This window comes from Bombyx mori, chromosome 10 (genome assembly GCF_030269925.1).
Source record: "Bombyx mori chromosome 10, ASM3026992v2".
NCBI classification, from domain to species: domain Eukaryota; kingdom Metazoa; phylum Arthropoda; class Insecta; order Lepidoptera; family Bombycidae; genus Bombyx; species Bombyx mori.
Window position 1 is genome coordinate 8,400,648 of NC_085116.1, and position 27,540 is coordinate 8,428,187.

At 36.2% G+C, this 27,540-nt stretch overlaps 2 protein-coding genes across 2 annotated transcripts; one reads left to right on the forward strand and one right to left on the reverse strand.

The window, feature by feature from the left end:
- The first annotated feature begins 8 nt into the window (after positions 1-8).
- LOC101738436 (splicing factor 3B subunit 1) lies at positions 9-14,782 on the forward strand. Its single transcript, XM_004924775.3, has 21 exons — positions 9-885; positions 1,359-1,627; positions 1,701-1,827; positions 3,085-3,164; positions 3,390-3,581; positions 3,689-3,878; positions 5,178-5,428; positions 5,533-5,722; positions 6,780-7,063; positions 7,165-7,368; positions 7,474-7,672; positions 8,048-8,206; positions 9,554-9,846; positions 11,031-11,189; positions 11,294-11,482; positions 11,596-11,778; positions 12,038-12,216; positions 12,300-12,545; positions 13,297-13,509; positions 13,700-13,916; positions 14,443-14,782. Exons 1-21 carry the CDS (start codon positions 858-860, stop codon positions 14,599-14,601), a joined length of 4,011 nt encoding a protein of 1,336 aa, XP_004924832.1. The 5' UTR covers positions 9-857; the 3' UTR covers positions 14,602-14,782.
- Positions 14,783-15,219: 437 nt separating this feature from the next.
- On the reverse strand, positions 15,220-26,221 carry LOC101746609 (tectonin beta-propeller repeat-containing protein). The gene is made up of 6 exons (XM_038013441.2): positions 23,080-26,221; positions 22,430-22,626; positions 21,159-21,368; positions 19,655-19,741; positions 19,094-19,409; positions 15,220-18,251 (listed from the first exon to the last, which is right to left on the reverse strand). Exons 1-6 carry the CDS (start codon positions 25,886-25,888, stop codon positions 18,070-18,072), a joined length of 3,801 nt encoding a protein of 1,266 aa, XP_037869369.1. The 5' UTR covers positions 25,889-26,221; the 3' UTR covers positions 15,220-18,069.
- Between the last annotated feature and the right edge of the window lie 1,319 nt (positions 26,222-27,540).

Sequence of the window (27,540 nt, forward strand, 5' to 3'; positions counted from 1 at the left end):
TTAAAAAGGCCTAAAACATACTTACATAAGAAAATTATTAAAGCTTACCTGAACCAAAATAACATGAAGTAGAGATCCAATCTAAAAACAAATCGATGTCCATAGATACAAGCCAAATTCATCGTTTTAAGAAGGTACAAGAAATCAGTCAAGAAGCCAGGGTGAGATTATTATTTACCCAACACTGAAATTTCACAAATTAGAAGCGCACTACGAACCGAGGTAAGCGAGTGAGATGCCTGAAACACAGCGTGCGCGCATCGTTTTTTCTAACAAACACCCAATGAGTCACACAGGTTGTCTAAGTTTTGTCTCATACTAACAAGCGTCATTTCTAATTCAACAGAAAGGGACAAAATACGGTGTAACTATTCCAAGGTGCTTTTGTATAAAATAAAATACTGATATTATTAATACGTTTTTCACCTTAAACACAGATTCATGCTTCAAAATTCCGGAACAAATATCACAAAAATATGAAGTTCCGGTATTTTGGAGGCCTATCCATATTGTCCTCTACGTTTGACGTCAACAACCTTAAATCAATCTACCTACTCCGACCTCTGGTTATTACATATTTAAACCTGAAGAAACACTAAATAGACAAAATAAAACTAATCACGCAACTTCACTCCCCGCGTTTCCGCCTAAAAGTCCAAACAGTTTTCTATGAGAAATGGAGTTCATTTTCCATAGGTTAGGAAGAGGTAGTATGTAACTACCTATGCATAAAATCGGACATAGTCTGTGTTTACGAAAAAAACTCACGCTACCTATCTAATAAATCATCGATAGAAGAGAAAATAATTTGATTTCATTGTCCGTAAAGTTGCATAAATGTCTACAATCTTCTAAAAATGGATAAAATACCAAGAACTCATGAAGGTAAGGTTGTCTTCTAACATATTGATTTGCGTACAATAACAGCCATTTTATTATTATTCTAAATGTGCTTGCTTAAAAGTGTAGCTTGAAAGGTTTTTCTGTAATTTACTCAATGTTATAGCCATCAGATATCAAATAACATATGATTTCACGCTTAAGTCCCCTTAAGCTTGCTTGAAATCCTTTTACCATAAAACTTCTAGTTTTTGGGTCACTTCTGTAATATTTATCTTTTCTAAATTTGAAAAGTTTTGTTTGATCTATCAGTGGCTTTAAGTTAAGGCAATAACAAAATTAGACGCTAAACAATTTATTTATTTAATATTTTATAACTATCGATTCAATTTGTGAAGGAATGATCACACTTAGGAATTTTCGATTTGTCCTGACTAGTTCATTTACATTGGCTGACCTATGAACTCTCATTAATGTTAAATGCTTAAATAATATTTAAATTGCATTGATAATTTTAGCCATTGAAGCACAAATAAAAGAAATACAATCAAAAAAAACTGAAGCACCAGAAAATGGTTCCAACAAAGGCGTGTCTCTCGGCGAGACTTACTATGACAGCGATATATATGATAGCACAGGCCAAGGAGGCAAGTCCAGATATGACGGATATGTGACATCAATTGCTGCTAATGACGAAGTAGAAGATGATGACCTCGAAAATGTTCCTATAACTCAGAAAAGGCCAGGATATACAGCACCTGCTTCACTGTTGAATGACATTGCACAAGTATGTTGAAATGAATTGTTAACTGCTATACATAAATTTTTGTTAAAAATGTCATCTAAAAATATTGTTTTAGAGTGATAAAGAATTCGATCCTTTTGCTGACAAACGAAGACCAACTATCGCTGATAGAGAGGATGAATATCGACAAAAGAGGCGCAGGATGATTATATCACCTGAAAGAAATGATCCTTTTGCAGAAGGTTGGCTAATTTTAATTTTTTTCATTAATCTTCAACAATTGTACACACGCTCACAGATACACACCACACACAATACTATAATACAATTTATCAAAACTACTATTCTGATTTCCAATCTTACACTTCTTTCTCATGTAAGGTTGACATTAGGTAAATACTTAGGCAGATTAAATCAGGTTAAAATATGCAGTGCCTATTCTAACTAGTGGCAAAATATATAGACGTGAGAAAGCAGAAATGTTGTAACTTGCACTTTGCACTAAATCACTTTGTACCATATCTAATATATAAAATTCTCGTGTCACAATGTTCGTTCCCATACTCCTCCGAAACCGCTTGACCGATTCTCATGAATTTTTTTATGCATATTTAGTAAGCTTTAGAATCGGCTACTATCTATTTTTCATACCCCTAAGTGATTAGGGTTGTCCACCCCTAACATATTTTTTTTATTTTGACTTTTTTTTTGTTATAATGAGGTATTATGTGGTTAAATGAGGTTTTGTTATTTTTATTATATATTCCCTCATCATTCACAGCACTACATACCTCTTTCACTCATTTACCACATCCTTACACACTTACAATAAGTTAGTTTTTTTTTCTACACTAGAAATTCTCTAGAAATGTTATATATGGCAAAACAATGTTTGCCGGGTCAGCTAGTTGTATTATATATGTAAGACTCTGATATAAAGTTGGGTTTTTCAAGTTATGACAATTCCACTTTCTTCAGTCTATATCTTTAAGTAAAACTTTACAATAAAATATATTGGTATCTTACACACATATCTATAAGCACTAGTAATCACTAACCATTAGGCAAGCACCATTCTGGGTCTGCTATTGTAATGTTAGAATTTTTTAGATAGGAACCGTTTCACTCCTATGGGTAACATAATATGTATAGTCTTATATTATACATACATAAATGTTCTTTCTATTCATAGTACCTTTTGGCCATTGGTGCAAATAATTTGATGCAAACAATAAAAATTAATTAATTACTTATATTTGGCATTTTTAATCCTTCCTTAAAATTTAGAGATGAAGAGAGTTAATATTGTTTCATTTACACTCATTCAATTACATTAATTTTCACAGTCAACATTTTTAAACACTACATGTGCCTTTTAAGCATCAGGGGAAGGTAATTTTTTAAGTATTATAATTTGAAAAATGGTTAGCTTCACTTGTCATATCCAGTATAGATACACACACACACAACATGTCTACTAATCTTAACATTTACTTCAGGTGGGAAAACTCCTGATGTCGGATCGAGGACATACACTGATATAATGAAAGAGCAGTATCTTCTTGCTGAAGAAACAGAAGTGAGTTCAATTTGTTTCCAGAGTTTAAGTATTTTATAGAAACAACTATACATCTTGCTTTTGCAGTAACCCTTAGCATCATATGGGTAATTTTGAAAGTAAATTATGAATGGAATTGATAATTCTAGGAATGGAAATGTTAATACTAATAGTAATACTAGGAACTCTAAATTGCCTAATATCAATCATAATTATTATTACTAATTAAAACGAATTTCTTTACAGCTCAGAAAGAAACTGTTAGAGAAAGCTAGGGAAGGAACTCTCAAACCAGTACCACAATCTAATGGAGAATCCATAAAACCAGCAGCAAAACGCAAAGGTAGATGGGATCAAAGTTCTGAAGAAACACCAGTTGTTAAGAAAACAGTATCAACTACACCAAGCTCACAGACAACTCCGTCTTGGGATGCTGAGGTATTTAATAGATAATTTAGGTTTTAAAAATATGATTTTAGATTGATTGAACCAATCAATCGAGTAGTATTTAAAAAACTTGATGACATATATTATTCTATTGGTAGAGAGGCACATGGGAAGAAACTCCGGGAGCAGGTCGGGGCGGCGAGACGCCCGGTGCCACGCCATCGGCACGTGTTTGGGATGCCACACCAGGACATATCACTCCTGGACACGCCACTCCGGGGCGCGAAACTCCGGCTCATCACGCTTCTCGCAGAAATCGCTGGGATGAAACACCAAAAACAGATAGAGGTTCTAAATATTTTATTAGAAAATGCTCGTCTTATTATCTCGTAAGAATAGATATCATCACCCTGCTTATCTCTGCCGCGAAGTAGTAATGCGTTCCGGTTTCATGGGGGGCTAGAGCAGCCATTTTGCTATAGAATTGAGATTAAGAACTCATGTCTCAAGGTGGGCCACCATCCACGGCATATACGTCGTTCATATAGGTAGGCCGTGAGATCCTCAATATGTCCAAGTAACAAAATTTATAATTACACTAATATATTAAAACACTTTTTGGAAAACTACCTTATGATACCCCATTTTGATGTTGCTCATTTCAAATGCAGTCCAATAAACGTAAATTCATAATGTACTGAAACAAAATAATTCAATACCACTTCGTAAAGACTATCACTGTTAAGTTAAAAATCTTAATATTAATTAACCCAATAAAACCGTTCATATACTACCCATACGACATTTATAGGCCTCATATATGGAATAAAATCTGGATTGGAAATTGCAGAAGTAGATTTCACAGACCTATATTTGCTTATTAGCGACTAATGAAACACGGAATGGCTCCGTCCTGGCTGTCGCTAAATCTATTAGAAGTACCCTATGTGAAATTACTCGCGCGCCACACGATGTTTGTTTCTCACACTACGACAAACAGTACAACTACAAATCCAGATAAAACATACGCGAATTTATAACTTCACAATCACTTACGTATTAGATTTTTACAATGTTTTTTTTTTATATTTTGCATTAGGTAACCCTTTGCGAGACTAATCTAATGTATGAGTATATGTCCAATACGTGTGGAAACCGGACCTCAAAGGGTTAAATATATTTTCAAGTCACATATTGGAACGAAGTTCCTTACGGCAGGCTTGGAGGAGATAGGGATTTTGCTGCGCGACCAAACTGAAAAAAATGTGATAGTAAAACCGTAAGAAAAAGTCCGTGGAATAAAACCATTAAATGAAACGTGCGCAGGCGCGACAGTCGTATACACAAGCGAGTAGTGTATAATACCTTTCTCTTTTTGCTTCTTTCTTTTCGTTCTCTCATCCCTTCTCTCTCTACTTTGTATTTATTTCTATTTCTATGTAATTTTATGTTGTCAAACAAAAATAAAGAGACATATTTTGTTATTTTAATTGATAATTTGAATTACGATTTTTTTTGCAAATTGTGTCGATTCTGCATTAGCCGAAGGAACTTCGTTCCTACCTCGTGTCCCACGACATCTTTTTATTTTCAAATTAAGATGGACCAAATGAAATTATATTCAAAATAAATATATGGTGACTTCAGAAACACCAGGACACAACAGCGGTTGGGCTGAGACACCACGAACAGATCGCGGGTCAGGCGTGGATACAATACAGGAGACCCCCACCCCTGGCACAAAGCGGCGCTCGCGTTGGGACGAAACCCCCGGTGCCACGCCCGCACCCGCCACCCCCACGCCTTCTCACGCCACGCCTTCCCATGCCACACCCTCGCACGCCACGCCATCGCTCTCTACACCGACGCCGCACACGCCTGTCTTCACGCCAGGAGGGGTAAGTGTCTTCGAATGTCTTTCGATTAATTTTACCTGAAAAGTGGTACCTATGAATGAACAGTACAATTACAATTGCAATAATATTATCATATTTTTATCCAGTCTACACCTGTGGGAGTGAAAGCCATGGCACTGGCTACACCAACACCTGGTCATGTTGCAGCCATGACTCCAGAACAGTTACAAGCTTATCGTTGGGAGAAAGAAATAGACGAGCGTAATAGACCTTACACTGATGAAGAACTGGATGCCATGTTCCCTCCTGGGTACAAGGTTTTACCACCGCCTGCCGGTATGTACTTTCTAAATGAGTTCACTCAGAAACTTTATTTCTTATTTTTTCTTATCATTACGGAAAATCAGACATTAATCAAAATTTCATTTCAGGACACATGTTAATTACTTGAAACCTGCTGATGGGACGTACGTTTGTGAAAGTTAGAATAACGTGTGTTAAAGAGTACTATTTTAATATAACTTTTTTCTTTCAGATGATCACACATTTTGTACATTGTCGTGCCTGTGGATTTATAAAAAAAATATCTTTTATTTACACTGCTGATTTTATCTGGAGACAATATTCTGTATATATTTGATTTTTACAGCTGCGCTACCTTTGGCTGTATACTTTCATAGCAAAAATATATAATGAATTTCAAATACAAATACGTATTTGAAATTTAATAAATTAATTAACAATTGGACTATACCATGCCGGACAGAAAACTAAATTAATTGAAAAAATATTAACCAGTCCAGCAATCACAACATCCCATTAGCTAAGCAAATCAATAAAAAAAAAGTATATAAATAGGGTGTAACAGTTGCAAAAAGAAAATTGAAGTTGATGTACAATGCCTATATTGAAATATAGAGTGTTGATTATAAACACGACGGTGGAGTCCAACACAAAACTAGGGGATCTTACATGCTCATATTATACATATTTAGTTATGAAATCTCAAGTTTAGCGACATGGTGAACTGAGATGAAACACACCAACTACGACTTACTACTAATATTCTTCGAGAATTTGTCCATACCTGTAGTGACAACATCGTCTTCTTTTCGTTTTTAACCCCCCAATTGTTGTCTTATGTGCTGGGGGAGTTCCAAGCAGCAGCGTATTCTGGCATAAAGAAGTGTGTTAGCGATTGTCGGGTAGAATAATCACAATTCAACTAACTCAACTGTGATATCGATCACATGTCTCAAGATGGGCGGCGGCATTCACACTGTGGTGCATATAAGCTCCGGTCACCGCTTAACATTAGCTGGGCCCTGAGCTCGTCTGCCTATCTACGATTGTAAATTTAAAATAAAACCTAATAGCAAGTATTGTTGCCCAGGGTACGTCCCGATTCGGACGCCGGCCCGCAAGCTGACGGCGACGCCCACGCCGTTGGGTGGTACTCCAATCGGGTTTTTCATGCAGACGGAGGAGCCGGGCGGCTCGGCCGCGGCGGCCGCGCGTCTTCTCGACCCTCAGCCCAAGGGTAACCAGCAGCTGCCCTTTATGAAGCCCGAGGACGCCCAGTACTTCGACAAACTTCTCATCGACGTCGACGAGGATACACTCTCTCCCGACGAACTTAAGGAACGGAAAATAATGAAGCTTCTTTTGAAAATAAAGGTTCGATGATTTTTACCGTAAACGTTAAATAATCATTTTGATTTTGATGTAAACATATTGAGTGAAAAATTAAAAAACAAAATGCTATTATCATGTTGCAGAACGGTACGCCACCCATGTGCAAAGCTGCCTTACGACAAATAACAGATAAAGCTCGCGAATTCGGTGCTGGACCACTTTTCAATCAAATTCTGCCATTACTGATGAGTCCTACGCTGGAAGATCAAGAGAGACATCTACTGGTCAAAGTCATAGACAGGATTTTGTATAAATTAGACGACTTGGTTCGACCCTACGTACATAAGGTAAATATTATAATAAAAAAAAGAAAACATCAAAATATTAATTGTAATTAAGGACATTAGAACAAACCTATTTTTCTTTATCCTAAATTATTTGAATTTTGTCAGATTCTTGTCGTCATTGAACCTCTGCTTATTGATGAAGATTATTATGCGCGTGTCGAAGGTCGCGAGATCATTTCAAATTTAGCTAAAGCAGCCGGCTTGGCTACTATGATTTCTACAATGAGGCCTGATATAGACAACATAGATGAGTATGTACGAAACACAACCGCTCGAGCGTTTGCGGTAGTGGCATCGGCCTTGGGTAAGTTTTGTCATATGAATATTTAATTATTTTTTAAAGGGCATATTTACTGTCGTCTTCTTGTCCCTCGCCTCGTCTTATGCCTCTATGGTGTTTCCTCTAAAAACAAAAAAATACTGACAGGGTCCGTACTAACACATGTAATTTAATCTGTTTTATAGTTTGCTGTCAATCTTTTTGACAGTCTTATGAACATGATGATTTGAGTTAGTGGTATGGTTAAGTCTATGGGGAAATTATAATAATTTGTTCAAGTTTGCATACTTGCTATTCCCTATTATTATATTCCTATCCTAAGAATAAGCTATTTTTAACATAGGCTGTTGTTAACATAACACATCTTCAACACCATAAAAGAAATCTTTTTTTTTCCAGGTATTCCATCTTTATTGCCATTTTTAAAAGCTGTGTGCAGATCTAAGAAATCCTGGCAAGCACGTCACACAGGAATAAAGATTGTGCAACAAATTGCTATTCTGATGGGCTGTGCTATTCTGCCACATTTGAAATCTCTTGTTGAAATTATTGAACATGGTAAGATTAATATTTTAATTATATTTTAAGGATTTACTGAAACTTTCGGAATGCCACAACACCTAGTGGTTCCTGGTGATAGAACCTCTTGTGAGTCCGGACGGGTAGGTACCACCACCCTGCCTATTTCTGCCGTGAACCAGTAATGCGTTTCGGTTTGAAAGGCGGGGCAGCTGTTGTAACTATACTAAAAAAAAAACACCAATCTTTTCCGTAAACCATAGAATATAATCTAATCAGTGTATTCTTAATATGCCTCTATTAGTTTAACCCGTATTTTTACCTGTGTAATCCTATAAAGTAATTTTTAATAACTAAGAAACATCTGATTAATTTGAAACTTTACACATTATTAAAGACCAATCAATTAACATAATTGGATATCACTTTGCATTAATGACTTGACGACGATCATTAGTATAAACATATATTTTTGTATTTGTACATTTACTGTAATAATGTAATAAGGTCCCGGTTTTTCCCGAGCGCTATGACATGTCCTTCTTCAAACGAGGCTTGTGGAGAGTATTAAGCGGCAGGCAGCGGCCTGGCTCTGCCCCTGGCATTGCTGACGTCTATGAGCGACGGTAACTACTCAACATCAGGTGGGCCGTATGCTCGTCTGCCTACTACGGCAATAAAATAAAAATAAAATTGATATTATTATAAATTATTATTTAACAATAATATTTACCTCTATTCGATTTATAAATATAATGTAGCCCAAAGATATAGTTACGCCATGTATTTGTTGACACAATATTTGGTGATATTTTGTAATAATAGGTAGATAATACTTATTTTTTGCATTAGTATTCTAAGTAAGACATTCAACTTTTATTCTTAACTACATACTATTTTATTTTCGTTGATGAACAGATGCGATCTAGTGTTAGCGATTAATGGACACAATAGAATCGTCTGTACCGCCGCTCAGTTTTACATTAAACATAACTAATGTCTCGGTTGTCTAGTTGATTCTAAACACGTCATTTCGGATCCTCCGGATCCACTAACGGTGCTTTTAGGTACCTCAAGCACCGGCCATCGTTCTTGTCGAACCCGTCGCTTGCGACGAAGGGCTCGACGAGTAAATTAACCCTCAGACACAGCCCACTGAGTTTCTCGCCGAATCTTCTCAGTGGGTCGCGTTTCCGATCCGGTGGTAGATTCTGCGAAGCACGGCTCTTGCTAGGGTTCGTGTTAGCAACGTCGTCAGGTTTGAGCCCCGTGAGCTTACCTACTAGTTAAGGTTACGCTGATATAGCTTCTCAAGGCTTTCAGCTTAGGTAGGGAAAAAAAAGATTCTTAAATTACAGTATTTAAATAATTCATTTTATGCAATAGGTCTGGTGGACGAACAACAGAAGGTCCGAACGATCACGGCGCTGGCGAGCGCGGCTCTGGCCGAGGCCGCCACGCCCTACGGTATCGAGTCCTTCGATTCCGTGCTCAAACCTCTGTGGAAAGGTATTCGTACGCATCGTGGTAAAGGTCTGGCTGCATTCCTGAAAGCCATCGGATACCTCATCCCTCTCATGGATGCAGAATACGCGAATTACTACACACGAGAAGTGATGCTAATTCTTATTCGTGAGTTCCAGTCGCCCGATGAAGAAATGAAAAAAATCGTCTTAAAAGTATGTCTCTTTTTTTTCTTTTGTAATTCTATTTTTGGTGCTTATTGATTTTTTCATGTTTCTATCGCCTATAAATGTTTTAAGAAAGTTTACATATAAACATTTCTTAATTAAAGTTTCTGATTTAGAAACATTTTGCAGTGGTATGGGGTGGGGTTAATTTTCAAATAACAAAAGATTTTAACCAATATCTATTCAAATCAATATCAAATCAATTCAAAAGATTTCAAATAATAAAATAAAAAACAATTTAATGTTTCATAACATTATTGCTATTAATGTAATATGATTTATAGATATGCGAGAGAGATGGCCAGTTGTTGCATACACATAATATGCACACACATCTGTATATCCATTGGAAAATAGTGATCTCTACTCTCTTGTTTTACAACGAATTACGATGTTGTTTCTACAAAAAAGTTGCTTCCTAATGAGTTATTTTATTTTTATTTATACTTATTGTACACAAAAAGAAAATACAATAAAAACAGATTTAAAGAATTCTAAATACTATGTACAAAGGCGAGCTTAACTCATTCATGAGTTTTCTTCCAGCAAACCATTATCAGAGAGAAATACGATGTATAAGAGGGGAATAGTGTACAATATAAGAGCTATTAAAGCATGATTTTTAACTAAGCATTAAAAAAATAATCTAATATTAAATGAAAAATACATATAAATAAAAATACATAAAACAATAACTTAAATACGATTAAAGTGACAGGAAATGTTTCTTCATTTGACTCTTAAAAACTTCTAGAGAGGAACTAGCACGAATAGGTTGAGGGAGAGAATTCCATAATCGCACTGCTTGTATTGTGAAAGAGCCACTATAGCGACTAGAGCTGTGTATGGGAGTTTTTAAAAGAAGAGAAGTGGCTTGTCGACTAACTTTGCCGTCAGGAATCAGATATTCAAAGCGTTCACGGAGATAGATAGGGGCATCAGGATTGTGAAGAATAGAATAGAGAAAAGAGAGAATGTTATCATTAGTTATCATTAGGAAGCAACTTTGTTGCTGTTGCGGATAAAATAATAAAGTCAAATGTCTAACATGAAACATGCCTATTAGCTTAGACTGTAAGTCTTAGATAATGCATCAGTCATATACTAATTATCTCACCAAAACCAATAATCACTGTAATGTAATTTAATACACATTGTACTTAATATTTTAGGTAGTAAAACAATGTTGCGGTACCGACGGTGTTGAGCCTCAATACATAATGGATGAAATATTGCCTCATTTCTTTAAACACTTCTGGAACCATCGTATGGCCCTCGACAGACGAAACTATCGCCAGCTTGTCGACACCACAGTGGAAATTGCAAACAAGGTACTAACTATTTCGACCAGAATCATTGTATTTCCATTAATTCACTCAAAAGTAATCATTTTCCCAATCAGGCATTGCTTACATTGTGAAACTATTGATCGCAGGTCGGTGCATCAGAAATTATCAACAGAATTGTTGATGATCTAAAAGACGACAATGAGCAGTATAGAAAAATGGTGATGGAGTCCATTGAAAAGATTCTCGCTAATTTAGGAGCAGCAGACATTGATTCTAAGCTCGAAGAAGCTCTTATCGATGGAATATTGTATGCATTCCAAGAACAGACAACTGAGGTAAAACATTAAAAAAAGTTTAAATGTCTGATTTTTAAACACTTAAGTCGTGACACAAATCTTTTGTAAGTAATCTCTAACTTTATATGATTCAAATTGTGATTTTTCGATAGGATGTTGTGATGCTGAACGGTTTTGGAACAATCGTGAATCAATTGGGAAAACGCGTAAAGCCCTATTTACCACAGATATGTGGTATTATTCTTTGGCGTATGAACAACAAGTCTGCTAAAGTTCGGCAACAAGCTGCCGATCTCATTTCTCGGATCGCTGTCGTGATGAAAACTTGTCAGGAGGTAATCACATTTTCTTTGCCATATCCTCTTGTACGCTATGCTTCCTTACTAAATTAGTATGTAGTATAATTTTTTCGTAATATATTTTACAAAATGGGCAAACAAGCTCAACTGTCGCAAAGTTAACGGGGGTCCATACACCGAATTTAATTTGTCTTGAAGTATATTTGGATACATTAGGAAATGTATCCAAATATACTTAATTTATAACATCATTACCAATTGATTTTGAAAATTTTAATTGCTTGCTATTTCATAGGAAAAGTTAATGGGGCATCTTGGTGTTGTACTGTATGAGTACTTGGGAGAGGAATATCCTGAAGTGCTAGGCTCTATACTTGGTGCATTAAAAGCAATTGTCAATGTTATTGGAATGACAAAGATGACCCCACCAATAAAGGATCTCCTGCCTAGGCTTACACCCATTTTGAAAAACAGGTAACCTTGTTCTATAAATAGTGACTTGATAACTTCATAGAATCTTTAAATTAAATCTTTAATATGTTTTTTTTTAATTCCAGGCATGAAAAAGTACAAGAGAATTGTATTGATTTAGTGGGTCGTATTGCAGACAGAGGACCGGAATTTGTGTCGGCCAGAGAATGGATGAGAATATGTTTTGAATTGCTTGAACTATTAAAGGCTCATAAGAAGGCAATTAGACGAGCGACTGTAAATACCTTTGGTTATATTGCTAAAGCCATCGGTCCTCATGACGTACTCGCAACCTTACTTAACAATCTGAAAGTGCAAGAGAGACAGAACAGGTCATTATTTAATTAATAATTATTAGTAGATTAGTTAGCTTATTAAAATGAGTAGGATACGTTAGATCCTGCATGTTTGTTATTATTATTATCATTTACATAGGGTAATCAAAATAAAAGAACCCGTTTTACCAAAATATCCAAAATAAATTCTTAATAATAATATGGTCACAGGAAGTTGATATAATTTTTTCAGATATATTATGATCACATTGGCCCATCTAAATTTACAGTAAACTTATTTTATTTCCCTACATATTCTCTGGTAGCCTAAGGGGCTATTTCAGCGATGCCATGGTTGCTAGGTCAGCTCACAGGGCTCAACCTGAGAGATCTCGCTAAAATTGGTTATTCACAGAATCTACCACCGACTTGGAACCGCGACCCACTGAGAAAATCCGGCGAAAAACTCAGTGGGTGTTATTTCGCTCGTCGAACTGTGTCGTAATCGAAGAGTTGGACGAGGGCGGTGACTGATGCTTGGAGCCTAGAATAGAAGCACCCAAAAGGGATCTGATAAGACATATTTCGGTGACGGCGACTTTGCCCTTTCCGTCGCCTGAGTCGAATTAGCGATGGACAGAAAAAGTGGGTTATCGTATCGCGCCGCTTTTTCAAAGTACCATTCTCACGCTTCCTTTAGACACTTACGAATCGGTTCTAGTAAACTGATCGATGTTTTCTGTGTATGGATGGAGTTCGTGTAACTAATGCACTAAGAGAGATATTTAACGATGTAATTAATTTTCAGAGTGTGCACAACGGTCGCTATTGCTATAGTTGCAGAGACCTGTTCACCTTTCACAGTGCTACCTGCTTTAATGAATGAATACAGAGTACCGGAATTAAATGTTCAAAACGGTGTGCTCAAATCACTATCTTTCCTTTTCGAGTACATTGGAGAAATGGGCAAGGATTACATTTATGCAGTTTGCCCATTATTGGAAGACGCGCTTATGGATCGGTATGTTACATGTTTTCTGCCCCAAAAACATTTTCCTTTTTCGTTGTATAAATTAGATCAGTATTGAATAGTAATATAGATACGTTGTTATTTAAGATTCATTGGATATTAGTATAAAGAAGCTTTTTATTTTCTAAGCTTAATCAATATTTCCTCAAACCCCAATAAAATTGATTATTAAATTTCACAGAGATTTAGTACACAGACAAACGGCTTGCGCTGCCATAAAACATATGTCGCTCGGCGTGTATGGTTTCGGCTGTGAAGATGCCTTAGTACATCTATTAAATCATGTTTGGCCAAATATTTTTGAGACATCACCGCATCTGGTGCAAGCCTTCATGGACGCTGTTGAGGGCATGCGAGTTGCCCTAGGTCCCATTAAAATACTTCAATATGCATTACAGGTTTGTAATATTCATCAAAACATTTTTAAGAGTTAATTAAAAGATACGTCTTCTAACTACTATTTTCATGTTTCTGAAGTATATGTGATATAAAATATTGTCATCTATATACACTTCGAATGTGGTCACGGAGTATGTTATGTTAAACGGTTCCCAATACCGTTAAGAGACTATACTATCGAAAACGCCACCCAATTAATTGCAACATTTGTAAGTCTCAACTTAATTTGAATAATGGCTGCCCTTGTGCTTAAAATCGCAGGCACGACACATATAGGCAGCTCCATCAGTACCCTAGCTAAGAACTAGGTGTAAAAATATATGACTTTCTGGTGTCGACAGGAAATGTAAAATACTACTAAAGTTTAGGTCGCTCTGTATCTTCTAGTTATAAATCCTAAATTCTATTATTATGTATGTCTAGATGTTATGATGTTATAACTTTTGTGGATATGGATTTTGTGGATATTGAAATTAAAGTACTAATTTACAAAAAAACTTTAATGAAGTGCATGACCATTCACAGGGCCTGTTCCATCCAGCGAGGAAAGTACGCGACGTTTATTGGAAAATTTACAATACGCTTTACATCGGAGGACAGGACGCACTTGTTGCAGGATATCCCAGAATACAAAATGACCCAAATAATCACTTCATTAGATACGAATTAGATTATCTGCTTTAAAACATTATATTAAGATAGTTATAATTAAGAAACACTTCTGGGTTTACTGAAAAATAAATGATAATGCAAAGATATTGTTCTTATTTAATGTTTTTATCGTAGGTTCATGTGTAATTGAACCATCCTGCATTTGAAACTGTAAAAACAAAGTTTAAGTGTTAAAAATAAACAATAAAACATATTTAGCTAGTACATTATTTGTAACCTCACAATCTAAAGCGAAGAACTCCTCTGACGAGACTGCGGTGTTAAATTTAATTACATTTTGTTAATTGCTTGCACGAGTTTTATATGCATTTTAGAGACTATTATATAAATTGGCGACGACCACTAATTGCTTGGCGTAATTAAAGTTGAAACATTCATAAAGAAGTTTTTTTGAAGGCGAATAAGGCGCCTGTACGAATATGTATTGTATGTCTATGAAAACTACAAAGAGGTGGATACAATCAAACTTACCGAAATTGATTCTTGCATGATCAGCACACAATCTCCTCATCAAACAAACTAAAAGTGATTTAAGCAATCTTACCAGAAGTCACGCTACAAATAATAAAAATGAAATTCTAGAGCTATTGCTTAACTAATATATTTATGGAAGATAAATGAATTAAAAGATTGTCAAATTTGTTATAATTATATTTTTGAGAAATTACACAATTTAAGCAAAAGCTAATTTGGTTTCACATTATTTTAATCAATAAAACGATTGTTTAATACCGTGAAAATAACAAAAGATGACTAGAAATGTCTTTTGAATCAATACCGATAGAAGTATTTATTTATATCACCTTAATATTATATATTTAAATAAATGAGCACAATTGAAGTAGATTCCGAATTATAGTTGTAGTTTTGTTGAATATACGTTTTCCAATATAGCTTACCATAATAATTTTTAATAAAACGGAAGCCAATATTGATGTATTGCACTAATAAACTATTTCCGAGCTATTGTTACAAATTTTACGTCCGTTTTCATTGGGACGCGGCTTGAATAATCGCGATGAGTACAATATCGATTCGCCCAGGTCATTTTAAATGATTTTTTTTCCACCTAGTGACTGGTTACATTTTAATTTATCTTAGTTACTGGTTACACGGGGTAGCATCACCTTAATCACGCGTATATAGACTTTAGGATTATGAAATTAATTGAAAGTGGCAGATTTATTGTAGTAACAATTTAACAAAAAAAACCATATGACCCCCGCTTACAAAGAATCATCATGTCACGCGGCCTTAGCTCATGGAAAGGACTAATAAATAACACTATTTAATCCAACACTGGACTGTCATGAAAATATGTTCGCACTGCCACCGGTGTGCCAGCCATGCTGTCACTAAATGAATCGATCAAGCTCTACTGCATTTAAAGGCCTCTAGTTCAAACAATAATATCAATAATTTTTCTTGGCAATGTTAAGCGAAAGCGTACTTGTTTACATTTTATATAATAATTTAAATAATATGAAATATATGTTTAAATTTTTGGGAATAATTAAGAAACAAAAATGTCTTAGGACCAGAACGAGATCCGTGATACAATTAATTTTAAATTTCACTGGACTTAAAAATAAAATACTCGAATATAACAGCCTCATTATTAATACCTCATTAAAAAAAGAACGTAATGTTTTCACATATGGAACATTCAAAGATGTCTATAACAGGTCCACGGGTTGTTATTATTACTAAATATTAAATTAATATATTGAGCAGTAAACTGTGTAATAAATAAGATAGCCGCATAATATCAAACAGTTTCTTCAAACGTTTCCAGATCACATTAGCAGAGCCTATAGACGTGCAGGCAGCCGCGAATTAAACGCGGCTAGCAATCTACCTACATGTACGGTTTCGTTCGCATTTCATTCGCATGTAAATATGCATATCGACGCTTGAAAGGCAAAAGTGACTAAGCGACAATAACTGCTTTGTACATAAATGATAGGCAATTTAGTTTTTTATTGGTTATGTACTCAAAGGCGGAACATTGTTTATTTGACAAAAAAAAACGAGATATCTATATAAGTTTTCGTGTAAAAGTTTATAGTTTTCTTAAATAAAATAATTAATATGTCCACACAGACTCGCGGCCGCGGTCACGTTATATCACACATGTAACATGTAATTTTTTTATTCAAGCCTCAATTCACATTCAGACTGAAATATAGACAGGAGTCTACTGAAATGGCGCCAGCGCGTAAACCGTAAGCTACTTCAACACAAACAGTTTGTATGGAGTTGGAACAGCGCCCCTTGCGGAAAACGAAGGGAAACTGTTCGACTCCATACAAGTTTGAGTTAACTTTTACGCGATCGAGAAGGTAAAAAACTCGCACTAAGCACACTGTTCTTGTTTAAATAGTGTACGGTACACATAAAATAATCGCCACGTCGAGCATGCATGGCGACGGCAATTTAATGTCATTATCAGCTGTGACAGATCCCAAAGGATAAGCGACAAGGAAATTGTAATATGGAGATATTTCGAGACTGCAACCGCGATTCGGCCTGAACCAGCACTTAGTCATTACGATAATAATATAATAATATTTTATTATTGGATTTCATTGCTGGCGCTTATATATTTATAATGCGGCAATAACATAGGCAGTTTACATGAGAGGTTTTAGTGACATACTCTAATCATTGGCAATAAATTGAAAAATGGACTTATAAATATAGAACAGTAATAAAATATGTGCACCAATCCCGATGCGTTTTTTTTTTTAAATATTGTTTTGAAAAACTAAAAAGATCAGTACCTGTATATAAATTAATTCTAAAGACAAAATAAATGCACTGAAACATTTCTATACATTCATACGCTTATAAAATAGTTGATTGTAGAGTATGCTGGCAGTATTTCAATTTCATTTAAATTTCGTAGCTTAAGCTGTACAATGTATGTATGTCAATGTACATGTGTCATTAAGGATGTTGACAAATAATAATGGTTTTTTATTTGTTCGACCGCCTCGTTCTCAAGTAGTTAGTCACTAAGTATAATACAAATACCACGGAGTTGAGGTTCGAGTCCCCGTCATAGTAAAAAATTACGTGAAAAACATTAAATATTTCTGCGTAAAAGTTTGCTGAAATTTGTATGGAGTTGGAAACTTTGACTACGTTTGCCGCTAGGGGCGCTGTTCCAACTGCATACAAATTTGAGTTGACTTTTACGTGATCGAGAACGTTAAAAAACTCTCACTATGCATACTGGTTTTACATTCATTCTTTTATGATACATGTTTCCGGCATCCTAGATACCAATTCGATATATATTTTTAAAACTTTATTACACGAACCTCAGGCATTTTAAAATTAAACGACAGCTAAGAAGTCGTTTAATTATTTTTTTTATGATAGCAACAAAACATATTTTAATGTTATTTAATCATTAACAAATTTGTCAGCATCCCTAGTCTTTTTACAAGCACATGTTTGTTTTTTATATTATAATTAGCACAATGATCCTCCTCGTGCCGAGGTGTACACCGCAGCTCCGGTAAGCACGCGCTGCCACGACGAGCCCGCCGGATTGTCTGCGGTCACGCCGAGACGCCGCTGCAGCGTTCCGTCCGTACTGACACCCCACACGTCTTTGTGCACGCTCGATATATGTTTGAAACTTATTTCGCTATCTATGGTTTAATCAATTTTTTAATTATAATTTTTTTCATTTCGACGAACTCACAGCCCACCTGGTGTTAAGTGGTTACTCGAGCCCATAGATATCTACAACGTATATGCGCCACCCACCTTGAGATATAAGTTGTAAGGTCTCAGTATAGTTACAACGGCTGCCCCACCCTTCAAACCGAAACGCATTACTTCTTCACGGCGGAAATAGGCAAAGGACGGCACCTACCCGTGCGGACTCACAAGAGATCCTACCACCAGTAAATTAGATATTTTGAAAACATTTGTGAATAATTTTCTTTTTAAACGATTACATCAAATTAAAATGGCTGAGGGAATTTCTTAAAATGACGACTTTTTTTGTAAAATCATATAATTTGCCTGTTAGAAAGTATTTGAAATATAAAATTTATATTACAGTGAATATTTTAGTCTTGAACTTGGCCATAATGATAAAAAAGCCTTTTTTCTTTAATCCCGCTACTTAGTTAATTATCAAAGGTCACAGACATCACCAAGTAAATAGTTTCGTGATTCCCACCTTAAGATTGTTCAATTACATTTTGAATCTCAATTGTATTCAATCTTTCAAACTAGAAAGAATGACCGTGGCAGAAATAGACAATATGGATAATATGTACTTTAATAATATGGTGGTTATACCCTAAGAAATGAGGTTAAAGTTTGAGGTGCATTACATGATAGCTGACCCCCCCCCCCCATTCAATCCGGAACACTTTTGATTGTTCTGAGTCTGCAATAAACCGTAGCAGTAGTAGGTACAGTAGAAAGGACACACATTCCCCCCTACCAGCAATAAGTGAAACATATTTGTGTTCAATACCTGTTATATATCTCCATTCTTTGCCTCCAGGCTGCTCTTTTGAAATCTGTGTTCTTACAGCAACAGCACCATTTGACATCACTACCCAAGCAACTGTTGTAGCTAATGAAATAACTTTGGCACCAGTAGTTTTGTGACTATATAAATTACTTTTTGGTGGTTCTATTAATTTCCAAGTGGTTCCTCCAGGGTTCTCCACACTGATGCCTTCCCTATGGTATAATTCACCTCTCCTTCCTATAGTCCAGACCACATTGTTACATGTACTTATAGCCATAAGTAGTTGAGGGCTATCTATATGTTCCCAGTGATTGCCCTGCAAAATTTTTATAATGTGTATGATTGATTGCTAATTTTGTTGCTAGGAACAAAAAAACCAACAATTTTCATCATTTCTGTCAAAGGTTTTTCCAATGTGAAAACAAACGGCTTTTTAATTTTTTTAACTCCTCCATTATGCAGATGAATCACACGACACTTTTAGTATTTAACCTGATGCGTTAGTATTAAATAATTTTTTACATTATTTTAGCTACACTCGTTTTTAATTTGAATACTCACTGTTGGAGTTGAGGGTGTTACTCCAGTCCTATATATCGCGTCTCCCGGTACAGTTACTGCCCAAACAGACACTTCATCACCCTTAGCCTAGAAAATAATATTTTCTAGGTATTTCGCCATTCTTACCGTTTCTAGTGATTATTTAGAATTCGTTTTATGAAATTATAATAAATTTATTTGATATGTTTATTATTAATGCACTATAATTTAGTAGAAAATTTACTAAAGCTGCCGGGACAGCTAGTGCATTACTTTACATCGTGTTTTGTCTGATTGACGGTAAAAGTAACATTCATATACAGTACTACTGAAAACTGTCCATACTTCAATATAAGGCTACGTTCACACATAGTCTCCGTGTATACGGTACCCGTTTTAACGGATACGACAAAAAATTATGCTTTGTTCACACATAGGTACCGTATAACGTTCAACGTATCCGTCATTACTAGATACGAATTAATACGATGTTCACAAGCAAATTCGTAGTATACCGCCGCTATTCTACCAGGATGAAACTCGTTTGTCTAGCTGCACCGCCCGCCGGCCCCCTCACCCCCGTACAGTTTATCCGGTAAAATTGTACGGAAACATGACGGATACGTATTCCGTTCATCCAGCTTTCGATGACAAAACGGAATGTCATAATTTACCGGATCGTTTTTTTTTTACTGTTTACTGAATACTGTACCATATCTGAAATCGCTCATACAACTCCATGCTCCATCAATGAAAAAAAGCGTATTCGACAAAACGGACCAGTAAAACGGAGACCATGCGTGAACGGGCTCTAATTTGCTATTTGTAATTTTATCATAATATCGTATGTTGATGATACTGTGACATAAATCTTCTTTCGAGGGTCAAAAACAACTGTACAGATTCATTACAGCAAGCATAGAAGACATACAAACGAACATTGACTTATATAAATAATAAATATTTACATTATATATGTGATAGCCTAAATGATGAAACCGTAAATCGTCGTCGTGGCCTAACAGATAAGACGTCCGGTGCATTCGTGTTGAGCCATACAGTGCTCTTCGAATCCCAGGCAGGTATCAATTTTTCTAATAAAATATGTACTTAACAAATGTTTACGATTTACTTCCGCGGTGAACGAATAACGTTGTGTAATATCAATCAATCAATAATATCATCGCGTAAAATCAAACACGCAAAATTATAATTTGATTAATTACTGGTGGTAGGACCTCTTGTAAGTCCGCACGGGTAAATACTATTATCCTGCCTATTTCTGCCGTGAAGCAGTAATGCGTCAGTTTGAAGGGTGGGGCAGCCGTTGTAACTATACTGAGACTATAGAACTCATATCTCAAGGTGGGTGGCGGCATTTACGTTGTAGATGTCTATGGGCTCCGGTAACCACTTGTGCGCTGTGTCCACCCATCTATGAATAAAATAAATAAAAATGATTAAGCCGTAAGTATTACGCAGGAGAGCAATTACAAGTTTTGGACATAATTATGTATATCCTTACCCATAGTGAAATATCCAATAATGCCGTATTACCAGCACGAATCCACGGTCCCTCCGTATTTATTTGCGCTTTCCTATACCATCTTCGTCTCCTAACGCAATCAGTGAATAGTTTTTTGCCATGGTACGGTGCGGGGAAGTCTGTTGCATATTGCCATCCATCATTATCCACACCACCAGGTGTATTGTAATCTATCATCCATTCTGAAATCTATTTTCCATGCACAGGAATTAGTATGAAGTAAGCATTAGTTTATTTTTTTGTTTCATTTAGCTTAATCTATCTTGTTGTTTAGTAGAGGATCAAGGAGCTTTTAGAAAACACAAACTGAATAAGGTCACCAGTTGTTTGTTTTTTAACCTGGCTTAATCAAAAGGCTTATCCTCGAGAGCGCCATTGACTTAGTGTATTTGAATATTGAATATTGTGTCGAAAGGTGTATTTTCGGAACACTGAAGCTAATTTCAAATATTAAGAACTCAATATGAATTATATGCTCTCCTGTTGATTTCTTTTTAAATTTTATACATTGATTTTTAACGAGATAGGCTTTGCACAGTACATTCCAATCGTAATATAATTTTTTGCTTATCTATAAATTATATTGTATGGCAACAAAAAAACACTAAAGCTTGTCAATATACTACCTACATATTTAGTTTTCTTTTAACATGTTTGAAACCAGTATTTGTTTGTTACGTATTTTGTTTTGCTCAAATAACTTTAAAATACAGTTGTGAATAGAGTGCAACAAACCTGTTACAATATTGTTTTATCTACAGTGTGCTTAGTACGAGTTTTTTAACGTTCGTGATAGCGTAGAAGTTGGCTCATATTTGTATGGAATGGGATCGTTTGCCTACGTTTGCCACTAGGGGCGCTGTTCCAACTGCATACAAAATTGGGCTAACACGTACGCTATCGTGAACGTTAAAAAACTCACACTAAGCATACTGTACTCTAAAAACTGATGTCTGAAAGTCCTTTTTTAGCCTATTCACTGGTGGCCTAAAGAGCTATTCCAGCTACGCAGGGACGGATGGATGAGCTAACGGGCTCAGCCTGAGAGAATTTGCTAACACTAATCCTAACAAGATCAGTACTTCGCAGTTTCTACGACCGAATGGGAATGGCAACCCACTGAGAAGATTCGGCGAAAAACTCATTGGTTATCAGTTTAAGCAATAAAACCGATTGTTTTACGGTTTTATTTGTGAATTATATTCTATCTTTTCTATTTTGATAGCAGATTCTGTATCTAAAATTCTTACCCAGTGCCAATGGCGATTGAGAAGTTTAGTGTGTTCTCTTGTTCTTTTGTGCTTGCCAGTTATATCACTCCACATGTAACGGTCAGTTGGCAAGCCAGCGGATGTATAACCAGTCAGCGGATTCCATCGTTGATTCTCATAGACACAATAAGTATGTGTATCGGTCATAGCATGTATACCAGTATTACTGGATATTCCTATACAAAAATAATATTTGCTTGAGATTTTATTATTTACCACAAAGTTAGCTTTTTCACTCCGAACCTATTTGTACAATGGTACTAAGGTAATAAGGTATTTCTCAATTAGTTACTGAAAATGTTCTAATTATTATCACACTTATTACATTACTAAATATTTTCAGGAGCTAACTCTTCATTACAGCTTTAAAAAGCTAAAGTGGCAATGGGCTGAAGAAAAAATCAGGAATTAGCAACTTCTGGAGTGATGATCACCAGTTTGTAAGCACTATGGGGATGTCCATGAGGTACTCTCGGTGATTAGAATCTGCTTAATTATGTCTTTCTAATGTCAACTCCCATAAGTGACAATGATGATTAAATATTAAGCATATGCTGCCTTTGATAGCATTTATGTCTGTGATTGGCAGAAATTGTAACACCATGTAAAATAAGTTATACATTATCTACCTTGAAACATTCCTCCTCCCCAACCACCTGTATATACCCATGCTCTATGATCATGTGATATTCCCCATACGACATCAGCTTCACAGCATTCAACACGTCGTAAATGTCCACCCATCAAACGCCAAAACATTTCATCTGCACCAATTATAACACTAGTTGTACAGTATTCCATGCTGTAAAGCTTCAAGGGGCCTTGTATTGTGACACTAGTAATACTCTCTGGATTCAGTCTGTGTTCATAAATACAGTAACTTTTATTGTTTATTATGACACTAAAGGCTTGTGCATGACAATAAATTTCAATGTTAAATTCCTGTCCCACAGCTAGTGGAAGTTCATGCCGTTCTTCAGTTCCCCAGCTTCCAAAATTTTTTGTATTACAGACTACAATCTTTTCATCAAATCTGACATTGAAATGAAAAGGGATTTCAGACACTTCAGTTTCAATTTTATGTCTTTGTTTTTTGACTTCTGGCCCTGTAAAATCTATATAAAATCTTTGCACCTCATCAAATAAACATCCTACAATTTTCAAGATACTGCCAGGGGGAAAGTTGTTGTGTAGACTGGTTGAGTACCCTGACAAAATATTTTTTCCAAACACTGGGAATTCTTTTTTGTACATTCCATCTTTTTTATTGCTCAATTTAGCAGGCAAGGGGTCCCAATTGAGAATATCACCTGCATTTGTAATAGCCCAAACAGAGTTAGCAGATGGTTTTCCAGTAACTCCATTAATCTGCGAAATTATATCAATTAACATTTTTAGCCATTCTTCTTGTTCAAATTCTGTCATGAACTGTATTTTAATGGAACACTCAGTTTGACGTGGTACTGCTAGTACTATTCTTGGACAACCAGGTTCAGATGAAACAAAAACACTGGTTAGCTCTTCAAGATTTAAAATAAATTTGATTGTGCCATCTGGTTGGAAAACAGACAATGTCCCAGTATTCTCTAAGTCAAACCAATATAATGATATGATACATTCTTCTGTACTATTGTTCGCTTGAACTAATCTGGCTTCACAGCTACGCGTCCAACCTTTGTCTTCTACAGCAATTCCATAATCAGAGAAATCAAGGCTTTGGTTTTTATTTCTATTTCTTAAATAATCCAAAATTTGTATCCTCCATCCAGCAGTTATATCAGAATTTTGGACCTTATGGGAGTCTGCAAACCAATGTGGAATTTGAACGGTATCAACCAAACATGCTCCAGCTTCAACATAAGACCATGTTGTCTCACAGGAACCCCAGGCTGTTTGACTTATCTCATCATCAAATAACATCCCTGAATCCACATCAAATACGCTACTGTCACTATCTGGTTGTGCTTCCATACCCACTACTGAACCAACACTTCTTACAGGACTCCAAGCTCGTGGATTTTTTAAAGTAGTCTCATAACTCTTACCAGTCAAATCAATTTTTTCTGTATTTATCTGACTGCGGGGTCTTGACTGTCTTTGTGGTTTCACTGGTAGAGTATGTTCTATAGGAGCAGAATGAGACTCTTCCCATGAATTCCTTAAATGCAAATTGGTTTTTTTTTCAGGCTCTGTCTCACTCAATGTGGTCAAGCTATGATGTTTAGTATTTGATGATGATGAAACCACACTTGCTGAGCTAGAAGTACGACTGAGTTGCATATTTGCTTGTATCTTTTTCCATTTTTTTCCAGTTAACTCTGCTGCAGTAATTCCACACCTCCAATAAATGCATTTATCAAATTCTCCTATAGCAAACACCTGATCATTGATTCCAACTGAAACATGAATCATATTACCAGTGATTTCTAACCACCCATTACCCATAGCTGCCGACTCTGATGTTCCCGAATTGTTTCCTTCCACTCCTTTTCGAAACCACACTCTGGAATCAGAGCTTACAGCCCATACTACGTTGTAGCCTACAGAAATACAAATAAGTTTTGTATCTTGTGGAGGTTTTACTTCTAACCAAGAATCTCCTGTTGGACAATCTTTTGTTACACCTTTTCTAACTATTGTGCGTCCTGTCCACAGAAGGCCCCAAACTAAACCAGTTGGGCCAACAGAAATCTGTTTTATATCACAATTTGGTGGAATGCTTATATTTATCCATTTCAACCCTTCAGGCGAAGTTGTACTAACACCTGTTCTATTCATAACCCGACCTTGAGCAGTAATAGCCCACACTACAAGGGTTCCTGGTGAGGCATACGGCATTTGATTGCCACCTATACTAATATCAATAAATGGTTCTTGAGTTGGATCCTTGTGTAATGGAGCTATTGCACACCATGAATTCATAGCACTAAATTTTCTATACCTTATCCATTTCCTTCTTCTGACACAGGATTTCCATTGTTTAGCGGGACCAAATTGAGCTGGAAAATCAACAGCATATGTCCAGCCATCATGGTCTAATGGCTGTCCATCCAATGTTAATTCAAGTTGCCAAGGACCTTCCCACTGCCAAGCCATAGAAGGCAGTCTAATGTGATCAATGGAGCGATCTTTTGTACCATCCTGAGATGAAAAATGATAGCGGTCTGTAGGTAAAAGGCGCCCACTAAATCCTTCCATTGGCAGCCACCTCTCATTCTCATATGATTCTTCTTTAACACGAATTGGTATTTCTAAACCATGAACGTGAAGGTAAATCTGTCTGTCTCCTCCTACAGCCCAAAGAAAGTGAGGTACTGCAGATAATGCTTTGAATTCCAAGCCCAGGTACATGAATTCTCTCCAACAGGACCCATTTGTTGACAATGCATAAACTTTTCCTTCATTATTGATAGAAAACAACAGTGAATTAGCACTCATTTTTAACAAGATAGAGAGCGAAGTAAGTTATAAAAACATATTTTTGAACTTTACTTAGTTGTTTCAAACATTTTAAATCGATTACTGGGAGACCATAAGTTCTAAAATATATCTCAGTTATAACTAAATGTTGGTGCAATTTACAAATTTGCACTATTGTTCAGTAAGCACATGAACAATTCATACACATACAATTCACAGATTTCATACAAAATTACAAACACTAAAAACAGTAAAACACTATTTAGACATGTATGTAGGTGTTCAGTATTGACTCTCAAATATATTAAGTGTATAATCTATGGTATTGACTCTCAAATGTTATGTGTTTAATCTATGGTAGGTATTGACACTGTTCAATCACTTCAATCACTGTCCATTAGCACGCAAAGGGAACTTAACCGGTAAAGACACGGAGCTGCGATGGCTAACCTGCAAAACCGGGATTGTAGACATTGGAGGGTGTATATGTGTGTGCGGGCCCCATGAGCGAACACCAAACTCGCGTAAGTCACGACCGGCCTTATGTAAATTTTGTAAAGTGTCACCTTGTTGCGAAGGGACATTTTACTCCGCTTACAGATAATGGGAAAAAAGAAATCATAAAATAACCCCAGTGTGGAGGGTAGAGGTCTCAAATATATTAAGTGTATAATCTAAGGGTAGAGGTAAACAGAACAGTCTCATATGGGAGAAGCTTGAAAAAATGTCCCACTTTTAGTACTAAATAACAGTTCAAAAATCCTTCAGAATGGCGCTAGCATAGGCACAGGGTATAATATGAATTGAGCAGTTGTTAACTGATTGAAGTATGCTGAGTTAGGAAATTTAATATATCTATTGACTAGAGTAGTTAGTGACAGTGTAATATACAAGACCTCACATGCTTAGGTACCTAGTCCAAACTAATTTCGTCAATATATTCTAAAATTATTGCTGTGGTAAAACGTGGAGACATCGATTGCATTTTCTTATCAGCTTTTTGTGATTTTACAATCACAAAAGTATTTTATTTAAAGCACTTCAATGCTTACAGATACTTCGTCCTTTTTTATTTTTCTATCTTATTCTAGTAACTTTCAGCGCCTTTTTTTAAATTTACTCGGTTGCTACTGTAGTGCCACCCTTATTTAGCAGATTTTAATGGACACTTTTCACACACAGGCAGTTCTCCTTACCTCTACCCTCCATGCCCCAGTGAAACTAAAATATTTGATACAAAACTTTTTTAATCCATGCCCTTCTTCTTTCTGGTCGTTCCCTCAATGCTGAGGATCGTGACTGTATGTCAATGTTCTCCACTCGGTCCGGTTCTGCGCCATATGTACCGCTCCCCATATCTGGCCTCCAGTCACCTCCTTGAGTTGGTCAACCCATCTAGCTGGCGCTCTTCCTCTAGCGCGCTTCCCCTCCATCTGTCCGAGAATTGTGAGTTTCTCCAGGCTGTGCAATGAGGATCGCATTATGTGCCCAAAGAAACTCCGGATCCTTTCCTGGCACATAGTCAGCAGGCGCTTGGTGACCTTCAACTCTTCGAGGATGGAGACATTGGTTCTCATAGCTGTCCAAGGAATGCGTAGCAGCTTTCTCCAGCAATACATTTCAAACGCCTCAATCTTTTTGCGTTCCTTTTTCCTGAGACACCAAGTCTC

Bases quoted from the DNA above. Each gene is read 5' to 3' on its own strand.
- LOC101746609 (XM_038013441.2), bottom strand. From the start codon at position 25,888: ATGAGTGCTAATTCACTGTTGTTTTCTATCAATAATGAAGGAAAAGTT. The intron at 21,369-22,429 runs GTAAGAATTTTA...CATGGAAAATAG, and splicing joins TCAATCGCCATTGGCACTGG to ATTTCAGAATGGATGATAGA. The intron at 19,410-19,654 runs GTGAGTATTCAA...AAAATTTTGCAG, and splicing joins TAACACCCTCAACTCCAACA to GGCAATCACTGGGAACATAT.
- LOC101738436 (XM_004924775.3), top strand. From the start codon at position 858: ATGGATAAAATACCAAGAACTCATGAAG. The intron at 1,828-3,084 runs GTTGGCTAATTT...CATTTACTTCAG, and splicing joins AAATGATCCTTTTGCAGAAG to GTGGGAAAACTCCTGATGTC. The intron at 3,582-3,688 runs GTATTTAATAGA...TTCTATTGGTAG, and splicing joins CTCCGTCTTGGGATGCTGAG to AGAGGCACATGGGAAGAAAC.